We start from the raw sequence: 18,430 nt of genomic DNA, 5'->3' as shown, positions 1-18,430 counted from the left end.
ACCGCACGTGGTTCATCAGTAGCGATTAAGCTCGAAAACCAGAGTAAAAGCGCCACATCACACTCTCATTAGGAGGTCTGTCCTTTTTCACAGGATCTCACCTGAATGGTGCTGCAGGATACCCAGACCAGACACAACCTATCACTTCAGTTAGCCAGCAGCAGAGGAGCGCGAACTGAAAGCGCCTTCTTTTCTGTGACGGTGAGCGCTCTAAAGGATGATCAGTGACTGACTGTCTCTGGCGGAGGTGTTGCTGGCCCTTTAAAGGTTGGAAACGTAGAGGGATGTGGTCGATCAGCTGTTGTGATGTGCGCAGGCGCAGTACGCCGCTTTGGGTCCAGAGCCGAAGGATCGCAGACCGGGAGGATCTGAGGTGGCGGAGAAGGCGGCCGGGCGCTGATAGCCCGCACCCCACCCGCCACCATGGGCAACGAGGCCAGCCTGGAGGGCGGCGAAGGGTTGCCCGGCGGGGTCAGCCCGGCCGACCTCAGCCAGCTCAGCGAGGAAGAGCGCAGGCAGATAGCCGCCGTCATGTCCAGGGCGCAGGAGCTACCAAAGCCGGAGGGCAGGTGAGTCAGAGTGCACCGAGGGATTACGGAGGAAGAGGGAAAGGGACCCTGACAGCCAGAGCGCTGCTCTGGCTTACCGAGGAGCAACTCACTCCCCCTGGGAGCCTTGTTAATGCCACCCTCCTTCACCCTCCCCTTTCATCGCGGTCCTGAGGCTGTGCATAGCTAAGGCCTTCTCGCCCCCACAGGATGTCGCCTTGTTGTGCAGGTGTGTGTGTGCACGGCAGTGTTTTTTTCTGTGTGGGTTCCTGCTTACGAAATACTATTTTTCTGTGGCAGTGCGTGTGTGTAGTGTGGCTAGTGCTTTCTCTGTTTATGTTTTGTTATGTGTGGGTCTAGAATGTGCTTCTGGAGTCAGTGTCATGTGTCTCTGTGCACGAGTTCTGTGTGTGTGTGCGCGCTTCTGTTATGCGCTTGCTCTTGTTGTGTACCTGTGTGGTTTGGTCGCTCTAAGCTCCCAGTGAGTGGTGTTAGCTCTGGTTGATTGCTTCCCTAACACGATGTGGCTAGCGGCACCTTCCCCTTTAAGCCGCATCCTTCCTGTCTGCTTTGGGGGAGCCGCCCTCCTGCTCATCACATATTTATCGTATACCATGCACAGTGGTGGGGGTGCGCGTCACCTTTCTGTGCTTGTACTCGGGCTGAAAATTTACCGGAAACAACAACCGGAGAAGAGGAGCTGTATTTACATTCAGAGCCGTATAATGTTATAATGTTGTAGGTTGTCCTCTGAGCCACGCCTTCAGTCGTGTGTACACCTGCTTATCTGTAGTGTGCACAAACAGGCAGTGAACCTCTTTTTCCGTTCGTGTACGTGGCGTCACTGTACACGGGTTTGCACACTTGTGTGCATTGTGTTTGCTTTCTCCCCAAATAAAAATGCATCTCAACTCTCCTTACACAGAGCTACCCCAGCCCTGTGCTGCTTTTTTTACAATAAACGGAGGCTCTTTGCTTGCACTTGGCTAGATGGTGTACTCGTTGGTAGTGTACAGTATTTCCCTGCATTATTTTTCTGCCGTTACAGGTATGGTAATCTGTATATACTTGCACACTGTCAGCACTATATCTTTGCGTAGTTGTTGACAGCCATGGTCATGTCATCAACACCTGATCCTCTTACACTATGTATCATTCATGCCGCCGGGCACTTAGATTCCACTTTCTCAGGGCTGAATTTAGCTCCTCTGTCCAAGGTCCTGAAGCTTATGTACGGGGCCGCCGTGTTTTGTTTTTGGTGGGGAAGTTTAACTCGGCTATAACCCTTCAACATCAAACTTCTAGGACGTGCCAGGCACGAACAGGTTTCGCTCCTCTGTCCAGGGTCCTGAAGAGCAGGCCCGTGTGTTCACAGCTCCGCTCTGCCTGCTGCGTTTGTCTTAAGATGTGACTGCGGTGCTGTTTACAGCAGCATTGGCGCTACTGAGTGGCTGGAGCTCAGATGACACGGTAAAGCACTTTCAACGCCTTGGTGAATCATTCACTTACGCTGAAGAAGTGAGCGGTTGGGCATACATTTTGAATAATTTCTTTTTAGGCAGGTTAAATCGTCTTTCGTATGATATACTTGTTCACGTAAACCCCCACACAAGATTTGGCACCCACGAAGTTGGACGTCAGATTTTATTATTCGTCACAGTGACATTTTAGTATACAGCATATACGAGGATGTTGTCTCTTTGACATTGGAGGTTACACTTGATTGTTGAATTGGAGTAAGCTGTCCTCATTTAGGCTTTTGCGACTGCTTTAAAAGTATTGAGTTGTGTGCGTCTTTACATTTAATAGTAGTCATGTTTTTAAAGCTGAAAATGAGCACGGTCTTGCTAATCAATCAATCAATCAGGAATTTGTAAAGAGCACTACTCACCCGTGAGTGTCACAAGGCCCTGAGGGGGGTGAGAAGGTAGAGTGAGGTGCTGCTACTGCTCGAACAGCCAGGTATTGATAAGTTTCCTGAAGGTAAGGAGGTCTTTGGTCTGGCACAGGTGGGTGGGAAGATTGTTCCACGTTTTGGCGACAAGGTGCGAGAATGATCTACCACCAGTTGTAGTTCTGCAGACGCGTGGGACGGTTGCGAGGGCGAGGTTGGCGGAGCAAAAATGCCGGGTCGGGTGTAGAAGGAGAGCCGTCTGTTGAGGTATTCTGGTCTGGCGTTGTGCAGTGCTTTGTGAGCATGGGTGAGGAGTTTGAAGGTGATTCTCTTGTTGACTGGGAGCCAGTGCAGATTTCTCAGGTGGTCCGTGATGTGGCAGTGGCGGGGGATGCCCAGGATGAGGCTTGGGGAGGCGTTCTGGATGCGTTGCAGCTTCTTCTGGAGTTTGGCCATGGTTCCTGCATAGAGGGCATTGACGTAGTCCAACTTGCTGCTTACGAGGGCTCGGTGACTGTTCTTCTGCTTTCGGTGGGTATCCATTTGTAGATCTTTTGGAGCATGCGGAGGGTGTTGAAGCAGGAGGAGGAGATGGCGTTGACTTGCTGGGTCATGGATAATGAGGAGTCCAAGATGAATCCTAGGTTGCGTGCGTGGTCAGTGGGAGTCGGAGCGGCTCCGAGAGTGGCAGGCCACCAGGAGTCATTCCATGCGGAAGGGACGGAGCCAAAGATGAGGACTTTAGTCTTGTTGGAATTGAGTTTGAGGCAGCTGCTCTTCATCCATTTGCGATGGCCTTCATTCCTTCGTGGAGGTAGGCCTTGGCGGAGTCCTTGGTGAGGGAGAGGATCAGCTGGGTGTCATTGGCGTGTGAGATGATATTGAGGTTGTGGAATCGGGCGATGTTAGCGAGCGGGCCATGTAGACATTGAAGAGGGTCGGGCTGAGGGACGAACTCTGGGGTACGTGGCAGATGATTTTGTTGGCCTCCGAGAGGAATGGGGGGGGAGGCGGACTCTCTGGGTTCTGCCAGTGAGATAGGAGGTGACCCAGTCCAGGGCTCTGTCACGGATTCCTGCATTGCTGAGGGTGAGCGTAGGGTGTGGTGGCAGACGGTGTTGAAAGCGGCCAAGAGGTCCAGGAGGATGAGGGCCCCAGTTTTGCTGCTGTGCAGTATGGTTCTGATGTCGTCGGTGGCGGCGATGAGGGTGGTTTCAGTACTGTGGTTGCTGCGGAATCCAGATTTGGAAGGGTCCAGGGTGCAGTTCTCCTCGAGGAAGCAGGTTAGTTGTCTGTTGACAGCCATCTCAATGACTTTTGCCTGGAAGGGGAGCAGGGAGATAGGCCAAAAGTTCTTGAGGTCCTTTGGGTCGGCCTTGTTCTTTTTTGAGGAGGGCATTGATCTCGACGTGTTTCCAGCTCTCCGGGAAGGTGGCGGACTCGAAGGAGCTGTTGATGATATTCCGTAGTTGGGGGTGCGATGATGGAGCTTGCTTTAATGGGGATGTGGTGAGGGCAGGGGTTGGATGGAGAGCCGGAGTGGATGGTATTCATGATTTCGATGGTGTCGTTGTCCTTGACAGGGGTCCAGGAGAGCAGGAGGTTGGTCGAAGGTGAATCTGTGGTGTTGGTGGTTGCCGGGGGGGGGGTCGGGGTGCTAAAGCTGTCGTGGATGTCTGCAAACTTGCGGTGGAAGCAGGAGGCTATGGAGTCGCAGAGGTCTTGGGATGGCGTTGGCGTTGGAGCTGGGGTTGGAGAGTTCCTTCACAATGTTTAAGAGCTCCTTGTGGCTGTGTGCATTGTTGTTGATCTGGTCTTTGAAGGCGGTTCTCTTGGCGGCTCGGATGAGTTGGTGGTGTCCGCGGATGGCGTTTTTGAAGGCTGTGTGGTTGTACAGAGTCTGATCTTGGCACCACTTTCTTTGGAGTCTTCGGCAGGTTTGCTTAGATTCGTGGAGGTCGACGGTAACCCAGAAGGCCTTTCTGTCAGTGCGTCTGTTGGAGGGATTCTTGATTGGGGCGAGAGTATTGGCACAGGTGTCGACCCATTGCCTGAAGTTGCGGGCAGCTGCATCAGTGTCGGTGGTGTTGATGGGTGGGTTACGGGGCTAATAGATGCTTAGTGTATAGACCCCTATGTTAGAAATTATAGCTATTGGTGTACGTTGAATAAGTGTCATTGTGTCATCTCTTTAAATGCTTTCTTTGAATAACTTGAAAAGAACACGCCTGTCTTTTGTTTCAGTCTATTCTGATTTTTGGCTATCTAACCTGGGCATCAGCGCAACTGTAAACTGCTGTTCAATCATACTGTGTTTATTTTTTGCCAACACAAGATAAACAAAAATGTCCCATTACCTGTTTATATTTTCTAAACATCTCGAAAAGACTTATGTACATTACTTATATTAATTGTTAACTTTTATAAAGCAAACACTGGGATATTAAATTAAGTAAAACTTTTTTTTTTTTCATCGTTGAAGTACCTGAAACTACATTGCTCCTAAATGCCCCGCAGGAAACTGCACATCACCAGCTCTAAACTTTCCGTAACATTGTATGCTCCTCAGGAGGACCGAATCATGGGATGGGTAAAAAAAAAAAAGGGGGAGTTCGGGGTGGGGGGGGGGGGGGATTGAATCAAGAAAATAGTCAAGGGTAAAATGTTCTTTCTCCATAAAATGGGAGAAGTTACAACAGTAGCTTAGCAGGATTTTGTAAGGGAAAAAGTGTCACAGAGATGGTGGTAAGACATTGAATGGTGATTGCGTCAGTACATAGAAAATACAGTGAAGTCTAAGGAGTGTTTGTGATATACTCTGCTGATCAGATGTCAGCTGTAGAGAGAAGTTGAGCTGGGACAGGTGATGTTTGTATTTTGAATGCTCTGAGGATGGTGACTGATCTTAGGTTCCCTGCCTGTCATTCCGACTTTAGGACCCCAGTGTAGAGAATTCCAGAGTCTTTAGGAGATGCAGATGAGAAATGATTTGTAAAGAATGGGGCTGATTGTGATTACAAGTATGGAAGAGGGCTGGAGGATGACATTCAGCACAAAGAGGAGGTTCAGGTCTTGGTCCAATTTAGATATTTGAATGAGGAACCTTTTACGTGACCTGTTGTACGGGAAGGACCAGTCTGTTCGATGTTTACGGACGATGGGTCCGAGTAGGTTGAGCAGGACACAGGTTCTATAATTTATGATTTTCCAAGAGGCTAAAAGCAGTACTGTGGAGGCACAGAAAGTAGCAGTTGCATCAATCTAGGTAGCTAAGAGCTAAATCACTCATTTTGGCTTGATAAGTGGGCAGTGGTGTACTAATTCCGAAGATTGATCAGGTTGTAGCCCGCATAAAGTGTTGCCTACTGATAAAGGTCAATAGTTGCTCTCCTACCTGGAAGTAATAATGGACTAGGGCCTGGTGGAGACAAACTGATTTTGGGTGTACTGTAGAGAGGGACTCTACAAAAGTGATTTTAGCTGGGTCAAGAATTAAAATGGTTATAGGAGTCCCCTACTGCATGTATGAGGACTTGTCAAGAATTAAGTTGTGTGTTGAAGTCCCCTACGGCATGCATGAGGACTAGTCAGTCACTTAAGCATCACATGAATTCTGTAAGTGTGGGCTAAATAATAGAGTGACATCAACCTAGAGATATTAGCAGAAATCAACGAAAGAGTCAGCGTTTCAAGGAGAAGTTCAATTTAGTGCTAGAGACAGAGTTTTGAGAGGCATCCATTGGTTGTGAGATAGACTTGGATGAGCAGCACTATTGTGGTTTTTATTTTTTTCATTAAGAAGTTGTAAGCCATTGGTATGTTGCCTACATCAGAATGCACTCCATACTGTTTAGAGCTTGTGAGGCAGTGTTTCTATTTTAACTAGCTTGTATAGTTTGTTTTTTGTTCTCTAAAAGTGTAAAGCAATTCTCATAACCATGTGCAGAATTTTGATTGTAGATTTGAGGTACAACATTCCTGGTCTAATAACTACACTGCCACTAAAGTTTTATGAACCAGTCCTACAAAGCTGTGGTCATAACAAGTGTGACTAATATGTATGGGATTTTTAGAGTACAAATGTAGCTGCAAAACAAAAGCACCATGTAAATGTTTTGGGACAGAAAAGTCACTTGCATGACGATGGATGTGTACCCCTGCCCGGAGTACCCCAGCTGTAATGATGTCTCCATCCTTGGTGCTGATTTTTGTTTTCATGTGTGAAGGCGGATCATGGGTGGTAGCATACAGGCCTTTTTTTACCTGTGTCAATGGAGTGAGGCCAACAGGCTCACTCATGTAAAGTTCTGCTGCTGTGTGCTTAACTCACCTATTTCCTACACCATGTTGGTAAGTAGCGCTGGGCAGTGCTTGTGTGTAGTGGGCATGTGCTGAGTGTATGTGCGCTTTTGGATGGTACAGTATATGAACATGTCTGGGTTCCATTTTGAGTGACCAAGTGCTGACTTTAGTCAAATGAGGTATCCCCCAAGACAGATGTGTGGATAGCTGCATTCCTGTGAGCTTGGGGGGACGGACACTGGAGGAAGAAAATCCAGGCTCTTCAGTATACTTCAAATGGTGTCTTTGATATAGAGAGAGCTCACCCGAAAGGGGCGTTGGCACATCCCAGGAAAAGGTTGGGGTTGATATGAGAATTGTAAAGAGTAGGGATGAGGTCCTTGGGTAATCTCTTCATACACATATCACTGTGACTGACATCTAGGTGTGAACTTCTAGTCATTCCCATGGCCTGTGTTATGAGACTGTCAGATTTGCAGTTGTTTGTACTGTGCCAGACTGTTTTTCTGGAAGATGGGCTGAGTGTGGAGAAGTCATTTCATAAGGAAGCAGACCCGAACACAAACATCAAAGACTTAGGATCTGAATTACATTTGGTGTCTGAAAATGGACTGAAAGAAAGGGAGCTTGAGGCCCCCAAATTGTCAATGGTCAAGCAGCCAGTCAGGCTATGTGAGGAGCAGAAGCTCTGCAAGACTTCTGCCTCTGCCCAGGACTGGACATTTAAGGGTTGTCAGTCTCGTAGCTCTGTGCAGGAACATTACCCAGGGAAAATTCAAGACAACCTGCCCCTGGAGCACCAGTACTTGCGTGCTCTCCAGGACCAGGGTGCCCTGTATGAAAAAGGAGATTGTTGGAGGGAGTAAGGTACAGTAGGGGATCCTGGCATGTGGATCCCTGTAGCGATGTGTGAGGAGGGGGCTGCTGTGCCGATTTTGCCATTGCGGGTGTGCACTGGGAAAGTCACCAACCCCCATATACCAGAGGGGGACACAGTGAAGTTAACTGCTCCAGTGCGATGTGTAAGTTAGTGACCCCGTATGGCAGAGGGGCTACCGTGAAGTTTGCCTTGATGATCAGGCTGTTGCCTGTGTGCAACTGGAGAGTTGGCAATCCTATATGCCAGAGGACATGCTGTTGCCTAAGTGGGAACCTGGTACACCAAATTGGATCAACTGAAAGGAAAAGGAAAATAGCCTGGTTGATATTGTCATTAAGAGGAGAAGCTGCAGTGGTGACCCATGCAGGTCCAATCCCGGACAAAAGAGCTCAACCACAAACTGTTGAATCCTTCCCTCCCCCCCCCCCCAAACAACTGTGGGAAGGATCAAAGCAAAGTTAACATTGCATGAGAGGAGTGCTGAGAATAACCAGCTGCTGCCCTGAAGAGCTGTGATTGTTACTTGCTGAAGATAGCCAGTGCATTCTCCATGGTCACAACTGATACGCTGTCTAAGACTCCGGTCGTACAATCTCTACTGGTGCAGGTAAGACTGATTGAAAGGCCAGAAGGCCTCAAGGGAACTTGTCTGCCAGATAGCGATTCAGCGCTTGAACACTTTATTTTTATTTTTCTAAGACAGTCACAATGGGACTCCTGAGACTGGGGCTGCAGTGGGACCTAACCTGCACGTCTCCTATGCTGAATGGGAAATAACCCTTACTGCCAGTGAGAAGGATGTGGGACTCATGGGCTTGCTTTTTAAACACTAGATTCCTGACCTTACGGCCATGAGTGTATTGTTTTTGGATGCCATTATTAACTTTTTGTTTGTGTATACATATTATTTTGTGAAAATAGATAGTATTTGACTAGACAATCATTTATTGCTGCAGTTGAACGTACTTTGAGGTATGAGTCTGTGTTCACCTACTGTATTTACCCTCCAGGGCCCCTCCCACCTGAGAAGCCTTGGACCGCTCGACGCAAGCTACCTCTGAGTCTAGTGCTGAAGGGGTACTTGGCTCAGTTGCTCTGGTTCTATAGTAGGCCAGGCCGCGGGACATCAAGAGTAAAAAGCCGCAACCCCCCCTTCCCCCAGTTATGCCCAGTAGCTAGTGCTTGCCCCATGGCCCTCTGAAAGAGGTTCTGACAATTGACGGCAGACGATGCAGTGCCTAATGTTTAGGGGCCTCGGATACATGTGTGACTTTGACCATTTCCAGTTAACGCCAGTAGTACAATAAGCCCAGTTTCATACAAAAAGACAGCACTTGTAGACAAGGAGAACACAGAGTTGGGAATAAACCTTAGCACCATGTCCATAGATCAGATGAATGATTTATGTTGGGGCAGAAGGTGGAGGGTTCCCAAGAGTTGGGGCAGAGTGGTCCTTGGTAATTTTATTAGGGAGCACTTCTGAGTCACTTAGTGAAAGACATGAAGTTGTAGTTGACACTGGGGAGGGAACAATATTAGCAGCCGAGAAGAGCACTGCGGTTTCAGACTTTAGGTTTCCCTTAGGACATATCTATCCCAAACAACTGAAAAGTGTACCTGTTGCATTTTATGGGGTTTTCCCAAAACATTCACCAAATTCTAGTTTCTAAAATGCCTCAGGTGTGTACACCACCTTGAATTTCTAGGGTACCACTGACAGCAATTCCCTATACCCCGTTGGGTGAGTTGAGTCTAGCAGAGCAGAGACCCTGAGCTTGCAGTTGGCTCTCCAGAAAGCTGAGGCTGAAGAAGAGGAGAAAGCCAGAGAGTTTGAGAGGGAACAGCTAAGATTATCTAACCTGGAACAACAGGAAAGTAGACTAGAGAGACAAGAGAAATGGGCCTGGGAAGAGAAATTGAGAGGGAGGGGAGAGAAACAGGGAGTAAAGGAGGCAAAACAAAGAGAGAGTGGGAGGAGATACAGAAGGAAAAGTAAAGAGCTGATGAAGGAAATGATAGCCCTTGAGGGAGAGAGAGGGGGACTTGGGATGGCAGCAACAGCAACTCCATCTGGGATATATGACTCTGTATTCACTTCAGGCCAGGTTGTGGCCAAGAGTCCAAGAGATGATGTGCTGCATGTGTATGTGGAAAATCAAGACATCTTGCAGTTGTTTGTGAGCTTTGAGGTACCCCATGCCTTAAATGCGGTGTCTAAGGCTGCTGCTTTTATGGGACTCAAGGCACTGGAAAGGACAGCTGTGGAAGACAAGATGATCTACAAGTGAACAAAGGCGCTCTAATTAGACGGCTTGGGATGAAGCCATCTCAGTAACTTCAGAAATTCCACGACTGCAAGGGGACAGATAGAGTTCCATTTGAGACTTGGATTCAAAGAGTTTTGCATGATTAGAATAAGCAGGTGAGAAGAATGCAGACCGAAAACCTTTAATCCCTTAACCAGTTATTGGTGACAGAGTAACTTAAGGAGGAGCGCTTTAACTCACTTAATCAATACCTGTCTAATTTGACAGAGAAGCATCCAGAGCAACTTGCAATTGTGGCTGACAAGTGGTTAGCTAACCTGGTATACTAGAGGTTAGAACAGCACATTTCTAAACCATATTGGGAGAGGAACTCTCCACAGACTGTAACAAATCTGAGGGTAAGGGCCCAGGGTAATTCCCATTACACTCAATGACGGCCCAGATGAAATGGTAATTATGTCCTTGGGAAGCAGCATCATGAAAAGGCAGGACAAGTAAGTTCTTCCAAGTCCAAGGTGATAACTTGCTACAAGTGTTGCCAGGTGAGACACTTCAAGAGGAATTGTCAGGTGGAAGAACCTGACCCAGTAGCACCCATGATAGCAAGCATGTTACGCATGGGTGAAGGGAGCTGCGAGGGCACGGTTGCCTGAGGAGATTATCCCTGTTGCCAAGGATACAGGCTTGGTAGCCAGTGTAAGAGCATGGAGAATCTGTTTGCCAGGGTTGCGATAGAGTTCAATGGCAAGGTGGCCATGGGTGATGTCAGGGTAAGTGAAAAGCTAGGTACTGGATATCTCTTGAGCAATGGTTTGATTGCCCCTGGCTTGGTGCCAGGACCAGAAACCTTTGTGGCTTGGGCCATGTGAAATATGTTGACCAGAGAACAGGCTGAACATCAGTCTCAGTTTGGGACTGGGATCATTCCTGATTTGCTGGGACCCGGATAAGATAGTTCGCTTGAAAGGTCAGACTTTGGGAAGGCAATGGCCATGGAAGTCATTGCTTTTGCTCCAGAGGAAGGGGAGGCTGAAGCTCTTACAGCGGACCAGGTGCTGGGAAACTTCTAGAGCTGCAGGGTTTGCTATCTGTTGAAGGGCCTAACTGGAAAGATTTCTGCAAGGCACAAGAAGAGTGCCCTATACTTGAGGGACTTCGAAAGGGAGCCCAGTTACAAGTCAGCAAAGGGGTGGTTGCAAAACACTATTTTGCCGTTAGCCATTAGAAATCCACTAGAGCACAGGAAATTCCAAGTATAAATTGGTTGTGGTGGATTATGCCACTAGGTACCCAAAAGCTGTACCTCTGAGAAGCATGACTGCACGGGTGATAGCGAAAGCTCTCCTGTGGATTTGTTCTAGGATTGGATTTCTGAGAATGGTGATTTCTGAGCAGGGACCCAATTTCATCTCCTCTTACTTGAGAGGGATGTAGGAGTTGAACTGGTATGACATACCATTAGTCCACAGGTTTAATACCCCACTGACTCCTGATTCCCCCTGTGGGTGTAGTAGTGTATCAATGAATGACTTAGAATGCCCAATATACAATATTAATGTGATGTATTTTTTCAACAGCATCAAGACATCGTAAGTCGAAAAACAGTGTAGGTATTGCAAGGTGCATAAAGAGCTCAGTGCTGAAAACATATTTACATGTATACATCAAAATATGGATACCCACAGCGCATATTCCACAACATCATAGTGTATTTAACAATGTCTTAAGGTATGTGGGAAGGGCAACCTTGTGGGTGTGTCGATGTTTCGATCTAAATGGAATTTAACCAAGGACGTCATCAGGGCAGCACTGTCTGACTTGTGTCCCATAAAATAAATCGGGTCCTTAGTATCATGCCACTATACTATCACTCAAAAACCAACATGGTGTGAATACTCCTGCTACCTTAGTTGCAAGCAACTCCAAAGTTGCCAAAATATGCAACACCTTATTAGATCTTGGAAGGAATCTGACCCATGTGTTTTTTCTAGAGTGAGACACAGGTTCCAGTCTGGGTTTATGAGTCAACCCTTGTGCTGGATAATAATAATTTCTCCATGGCATACCACCCACAAACCAATGGTTTGGTGGAGTGGTTTAACAAGACTCTGAAGAGCATGATGGGAAGTCTGGCAGAGAACCTCAGGAGAAAGTGGGATCTTCTTCTGCCAAGCCTCTTGTTTCCTTACCAGGAGTTTCATTAGAAGGTGGTAGAGTTCAGCCCCTTTGATCATGTGTATGGACACACTGTCTCCTTGGTCAGAGAAGGGTGGAAAGGAACCTCAGAGTCTCCAAAGAAGGATGTGGTGGACTGTGTGATTGGCCTCAGGAAGTTGATGGCACAATATGTGAATCAAGCAAATGAAAACCTTCAGGCTAGCCAAGTGCTGAGGAAGAAGATCTATGACCAGAAAGCTATTGTAGGAGGCTAGCCTGGCTTATAGTGGGTACCTGATGGTACTTACACCTTGTGCCAGGTCCAGTTATCCCTTATTAGTAGATCAGTAGTGTTCTAGCTGCTTAGGCTGATTGAGGTAGCTATAGAAGAGCAGTTTAGGCTGAACTAGGAGACATGTAAATCTCCTACTATACCACTTACATCATATAGCACTATATCATAAGAATCACAATACTCAAGAGTTACTAAAAATAAAGGTACTTTATTTTAGTGACAATGTGCCAAAAATATCTCAGAGGATATACTCTCTTAGGAGGTAAGTAAAATACACAAAATATACACACAAACCAAAATCAGGTAAGTAAACAGTTAGAAAAGTAGTGCAAACACTGTAGAATACAATAGGATGCAATAGACCTAGGGGCAACACAAACCATATACTCCAAAAGTGGAATGCAAACAAAGAATGGACCTCAGGCCTAGTGTAGTGTGTAAAGGTTCACTGGGAGAGTCAGAAAACACTAAGAGAGTCCAAGATACCCCACCCCAAGACCCTGAAATGTAGGAGTAAAGTTACATTACTACCCCAGAAATACAGTAAAGTCGTGACAGGAGATTCTGCAAGGACAACAAATGACTGCAAAGCACTGAAGACGGATTCCGGAACCTGAGGACCTGTAAAGGAAGGGGGCCAAGTCCAAGAGTCACAGAAGTGTCCAGGGTGGGCAGGAGCCCACTAAACCCCAGATGAAGGTGCAAAAGGGCTGCCTCCGGGTGGAAGAAGCGGAAGATTCTGTAACAACGGAAGATGCTAGGAACTTCTCCTTTGCACAGAAGATGTCCCACGGCGTGCTGGAGGATGCAGAGTTGTTTCCATACAGAAAGACCGCAAAAAAGCCTTGCTAGCTGCAAGAGTTGCAAATGAAGAAAATGGGTGCTGCCCAGGCCCAGGAAGGACCAGGAGGTCGCCCCTTGAAGGAGGAGACAGAGGGGGCACTCCGCAGCACAGAGAGCCCACGCTGAAGCAAGCATCACCTGCAAAAGCACTTTAACAGGCGTTCAAGAAATCTGAGCACGGCGGCCGTCTCACCACTACAAAGGAGGATCCCACGAAGTCGGTGGTCAACTCAGCGAGTTGAGCAATGCAGGACGGCGTGCTGGGGACCTGGGCTATGCTGTGCACGAAGGATTCCTTGCAAGAGTGCACAGAAGTCCTAGCAGCTGCAGATCATGCAGTACACAGGATTACTGTCTGGCGTGGGGATGCAAGGACTTACCTCCACCAAATTTGGACAGAGGGAACACTGGACTGTCGGGGTCACTTGGATCCAGCTCCTGTGTTCCAGGCACCACGCTCGTCAAGATGAGAGGGGACCCAGAGGACCGGTGAAGCAGAAGTTTGGTGCCTGGGTTAGCAGAGGGAAGATTCCGTCGACCCACGGGAGATTTCTTCTTGGCTTCCAGTGCAGGGTGAAGGCAGACAGCCCTCAGAGCATGCACCACCAGGAAATATTTGAGAAAGCCGGCAGGATTAGGCGCTACAATGTTGCTGGTAGTCGTCTTGCTACTTTGTTGCGGTTTTGCAGGCGTCCTGGAGCAGTCAGCGGTCGATCCTTGGCAGAAGTCGAAGAGGGAGATGCAGAGGAACTCTGGTGAGCTCTTGCATTTGTTATCTGAAGAGAAACCCACAGGAGAGACCCTAAATAACCCTTAGAGGAGGATTGGCCACCTAACCAGGTAAGCACCTATCAGGAGGGGTCTCTGACGTCACCTGCTGGCACTGGCTACTCAGAGGTGGTGATGGACAGGGGAGTGGTCACTCCCCTTTCCTTTGTCCAGTTTTACGCCAGACCAGGGGCTGGGGGAATCCCTGAACCGGTGTAGACTGGCTTATGCAACAAAGGCACCATCTGTGCCCTTCAAAGCATTTTCAGAGGCTGGGGGAGGCTACTCCTCCCCAGCCCTTAACACCTATTTCCAAAGGGAGAGGGTGTAACACCCTCTGTCAGAGGAAATCCTTTGTTCTGCCTTCCTGGGTCTGGGCTGCCCAGACCCCAGGAGGGCAGAAACCTGTCCGAGGGTTGGCAGCAGCGGTAGCTGCAGAGAAAACCCCAGAGAGATAGTTTGGCAGTACCCGGGGTCCATGCTGGAACCCCGCGGATGCATGGGATTGGCACTCCAATACCAGATTTGGCATGGAGGACAATTCCATGATCTTAGACATGTTACATGGCCATATTCGGAGTTACCATTGTGAAGCTACATATACGTATTGACCTATATGTAGTGCACACATGTAATGGTGTCCCTGCACTCACAATGTCTGGGGAAATTGCCCTAAATAATGTGGGGTCACCTTGGCTAGTGGCAGGGTCCCCTCACACTTAGTAACTTTGCACCTAACCTTCACTAAGTGAGGGTTAGATATATAGGTGACTTATACGTTACTTAAGTGCAGTGTAAAATGGCTGTGAAATAACATGGACGTTACTTCACTCAGGCTGCAATGGCAGTCCTGTGTAAGAATTGTCTGAGCTCCCTATGGGTGGCAAAACAAATGCTGCAGCCCATAGGGATCTCCTGGAACCCCAATACCCTGGGTACTTAGGTACCATACACTAGGGAATTATAAGGATTTTCCAGTGTGCCAATCAGAATTGGTGAAAATGGTCACTAGCCTGCAGTGACAATTTTACAAGCAGAGAAAGCATAAACACTGAGGTTCTGGTTAGCAGAGCCTCAGTGATACAGTTAGGCACCACACAGGAAGCACATTAAGGCCGCAAACTATAAGCACTGGGGTCTTGGCTAGCAGGATGCCAGTGACACAGGCAAAAGCAAACTGACACACAAGTAAAAATGGGGGTAACATGCCAGGCATGATGGTACTTTCCTACAGCTATGATAACTGGGTGTCAGGAAGGTCAGGGTTTGCCGCTTAACCCTATTTTTCTCAGGGCATTGGAGGACAAATGGTGTGGGCCATACATGGTAGCTCAGAAGGTTTCTGAAGGTAACTACTTGGTGGTTACAGGTGAAGAAAAATAATGTATTTTCTATTTTTCTATGTCAGAGGGTCTATAGTAGTTCAAGGTGATGCCCTTTGGTTTGAAGAATGATCCTGCCACTTTTCAGTACCTAGTACACCATTTATTGCAGGGATGGAAGAGATCTTTCTGGTCTAACTGGATAACATTGAAGTGTTCAGCAGTTCATGGTAGTACCACCTATAACAACTAGAACAGGTTGTGGCTAGGATACAGGAGGCGAAACGGACTATCAAGGCAATTAAGTGTCAAATGGGGCAGTACTCTGTCGTCTACCTTGGACATTAGGTAGGGAATGGGAAGATTCACTCGCTGGATGCCAGGATTTGTCTTAAATGGAGTGGAAGATGCTTACTACACAGACTGAGGTGAGAGCCTTATTAAGACTCCTGCATATTACATAACCTTTGTTGTACACTATGGGAGTATAGTTGCCCCACAGATTGCTTTGAACTGCAGAAGCAGCCCTAGACAGTGATGTGGACTGAGGACTGAGAGAAATCATTTGAAGAATAGAAGAAGGCACTATGCACTGCACTAGTACTGAAAGCACCTGACTGCAGTCAGCCTTTCATTGTACAGACTGATGCCTTGACAAGGGAATTGGAGCAGTAGCAATGCAACTGGATGACAAGGGCAGAGAGCATCCAGTAGCCTTTATTAGTAGGAGGTTACTACCCAGAGAACACACCTGGGTGTCTATTGAGAAGGTATGTTTTACCATTGAGTGGGCCTTTCTTAAGTTCTGGCCCTATTTGTTTGGCACAAAGGGCCTGATTTAGTTTGGCGGATAAGGTTTCTCCGTCACAAACATGACGGATATCCTGTGTGCCCTGTTACGATCCAGTTATATCCTATGGGAATCGTAATATGGTGGACGGGATATCCTTCACGTTTGTGACGGAGTAACCCCATCCGCCAAACTCTAAATCAGGCCCTACATTTATAGTGCAAATGGACCATAAGCTACTGAGATGGTTGCTGGATATGAAGTGAGAGAAACCCAAGTTGTTGAGATTGTCTCTTTGTCTACAAGGGTTAGACTTTGTAAGTGCAGCACAGAGTTGAATCGAGCCATGGGAGTGCTGATGGAATTTCCTGACGAATTTTCAGATCTGACCATTCAGCCTCTCCAGGTTAGAAGTTGGGTTGGGATAGTCTGATCTGACAGAGGCTTCTGTTGAGCAGGAAACATCCCTTGTACATTGAACGTTATGTACCCCTGTCCGGTTGCCCTAGCTGCAATGGTGTCTGGATCCCTGGTTCTGATTTTAATTTCATGGGTAAACACTGATCATACGTGTATGCCATGGCATAGACCTATCTCACAGATTGCTGTGTTGTTGAACCAGTAGGGGTGCCCAAAGCCCTACCCTCACACTGGTGAAACACTACTACATTTGCCAGAAGTTAAGTAGCATGAGCGTGGTGGGAGTAGCGTACGTTTAGTGATCAGTAGAAGTGAACAGGCCCTTTTTACTTGTGTCACTGGAGTAAAGCATACATGCTCACTCATGTAAAGATTCAGTGCTGTATGTCTAACTCACTCTTGGCCTACATAAAGTTAGTATGTAGCACTATGCACTGTTTGTTGGTAGTATACATGTGCTTGCTGTATGTGTGCCTTTTTAAAGGTGCAATACATGGAAGATTCTGGGCACGGCTGACTGAAGGAGCATGAGGGGATAGAAGAATCCCACCAGACAAATTTGGAGATTTCTGCATTCCTGTGAGCTAGGAGGGACACTCACTGGAGAAGAAAAGCCAGAGGCTCTTCAACACATTTCAAAGGGTACTCTTTGATTCAGAGAGAGGTCACTGGAAAGGGGTCAGGGCACATCTCATGAAGGAGGTGAGAGGACTGCCATGCAAATCAGGCCATTGCCCATGTGCGACTGGAGAGTCAGAGAGCTCATATGCCAGGGGCTACAGTGAAGTTAGTTTTGCCGATTCAGCCATTGCCCAGGTGCGGCTGGAGAGTCGGTGACCTAGTCTGCCAGAGGGGGCCACTGTGAAGTTAACCCAGCTGATTGGGCTGCCCCCACTGTATATTTGATCATAAGGTAGGCTTTGTTCCAGGTTTTTAGCCAATCAGAAAGTGTTAATTATTGTCCGATTATAAGCTGTTTTTAAAGCTGATCATTATATGGAGAATTGTACCATCATAGCAGCATTAAGATGATCCTAAAATAATTTGCTTCCTTGAATGGCTGTAAGTTTTATTTTTATTAGTAATAAAGAACGTTTTAAGGAAATATCTTTCTGTACTTATTTATATCACTCCTGAATATGGCTGAATGTGTCTTAGCTTAGACAAAGGCTGGAGAGCCTGAAATGTATCAGGTACCAATTTTTGCACATGTTGCACCATGCACTTTCTTAGCCAATAAATGGCATACTTATTTCTTGGATAGTGTTGAAGTGTTTTTTGTTTGATAAATGCTATCCCCAAATGGTAAACTTGAGTTACAGAGAGGTACGTAAGATGATGGTGTTCAGATTTTTAAGTTAGGTTATTTTTTTGGGATGTAACATTAACAAAATAATGTTGTAGCATTTTGGAACAGATCTTGCTGTTAAAACAACTGACAAAATAATTTGCTCTTGGCAATCCTATTTCACCATTAGTTGATGGTTACATGTTACCAATCAGTCAGTTGTTATTGATTGGGCAGATCATATCATTTCAACAGAATCTGCCTACTGCAAGAGAAAGGGCAAGCAACTTCACAGAAATACAGACAATGAAAGTGTAGGGAAACATGCGTAAGTATGGAGAGTCAAAAAGTGAAAATTACCTATAGGGAACAAATATCATCTAAATCTCCTAGACCAGTGGTTCCCAACCTGTGGTCTGGGGACCCCTGGGGGTCCGCAACTGAAAATTTAATAATATTAACAAATTAGTTCCCCAGCTGTCAGTAATGACTCAGTGAGGTGAGGTCCAGATTCCAATATTGATTCAAAGGGGGTCCCCGAGTTCCACTAATGATAAAGTGGGGGTCCACAGAAGTCAAAAGGTTGGGAACCACTGTTCTAGACCTTAAAGAAACAACAGAAATACTGCATTTGGAGGTTTTTTGTGTTATGTATG

The 18,430-nt window shown here is 47.0% G+C and overlaps 1 protein-coding gene across 8 annotated transcripts in view; it reads left to right on the top strand.

Moving 5' to 3' along the window:
* Positions 1 to 318: 318 nt before the first annotated feature.
* Positions 319 to 18,430, top strand: part of PCLO (piccolo presynaptic cytomatrix protein) — a 1,309,308-nt gene continuing 1,291,196 nt past the window's right edge. For all 8 annotated transcript variants that reach the window (XM_069228704.1, XM_069228705.1, XM_069228700.1 and 5 more), the window contains exon 1: positions 319 to 569. In XM_069228704.1, coding sequence (XP_069084805.1) covers positions 424 to 569 — 146 coding nt within the window. In that variant the 5' untranslated portion in view covers positions 319 to 423. The remainder of the gene's footprint in view (positions 570 to 18,430) is intronic.

This window comes from Pleurodeles waltl, chromosome 4_1 (genome assembly GCF_031143425.1).
Source record: "Pleurodeles waltl isolate 20211129_DDA chromosome 4_1, aPleWal1.hap1.20221129, whole genome shotgun sequence".
Lineage (NCBI taxonomy): Eukaryota > Metazoa > Chordata > Amphibia > Caudata > Salamandridae > Pleurodeles > Pleurodeles waltl.
This window is presented reverse-complemented; position numbering and strand designations above follow the sequence as displayed.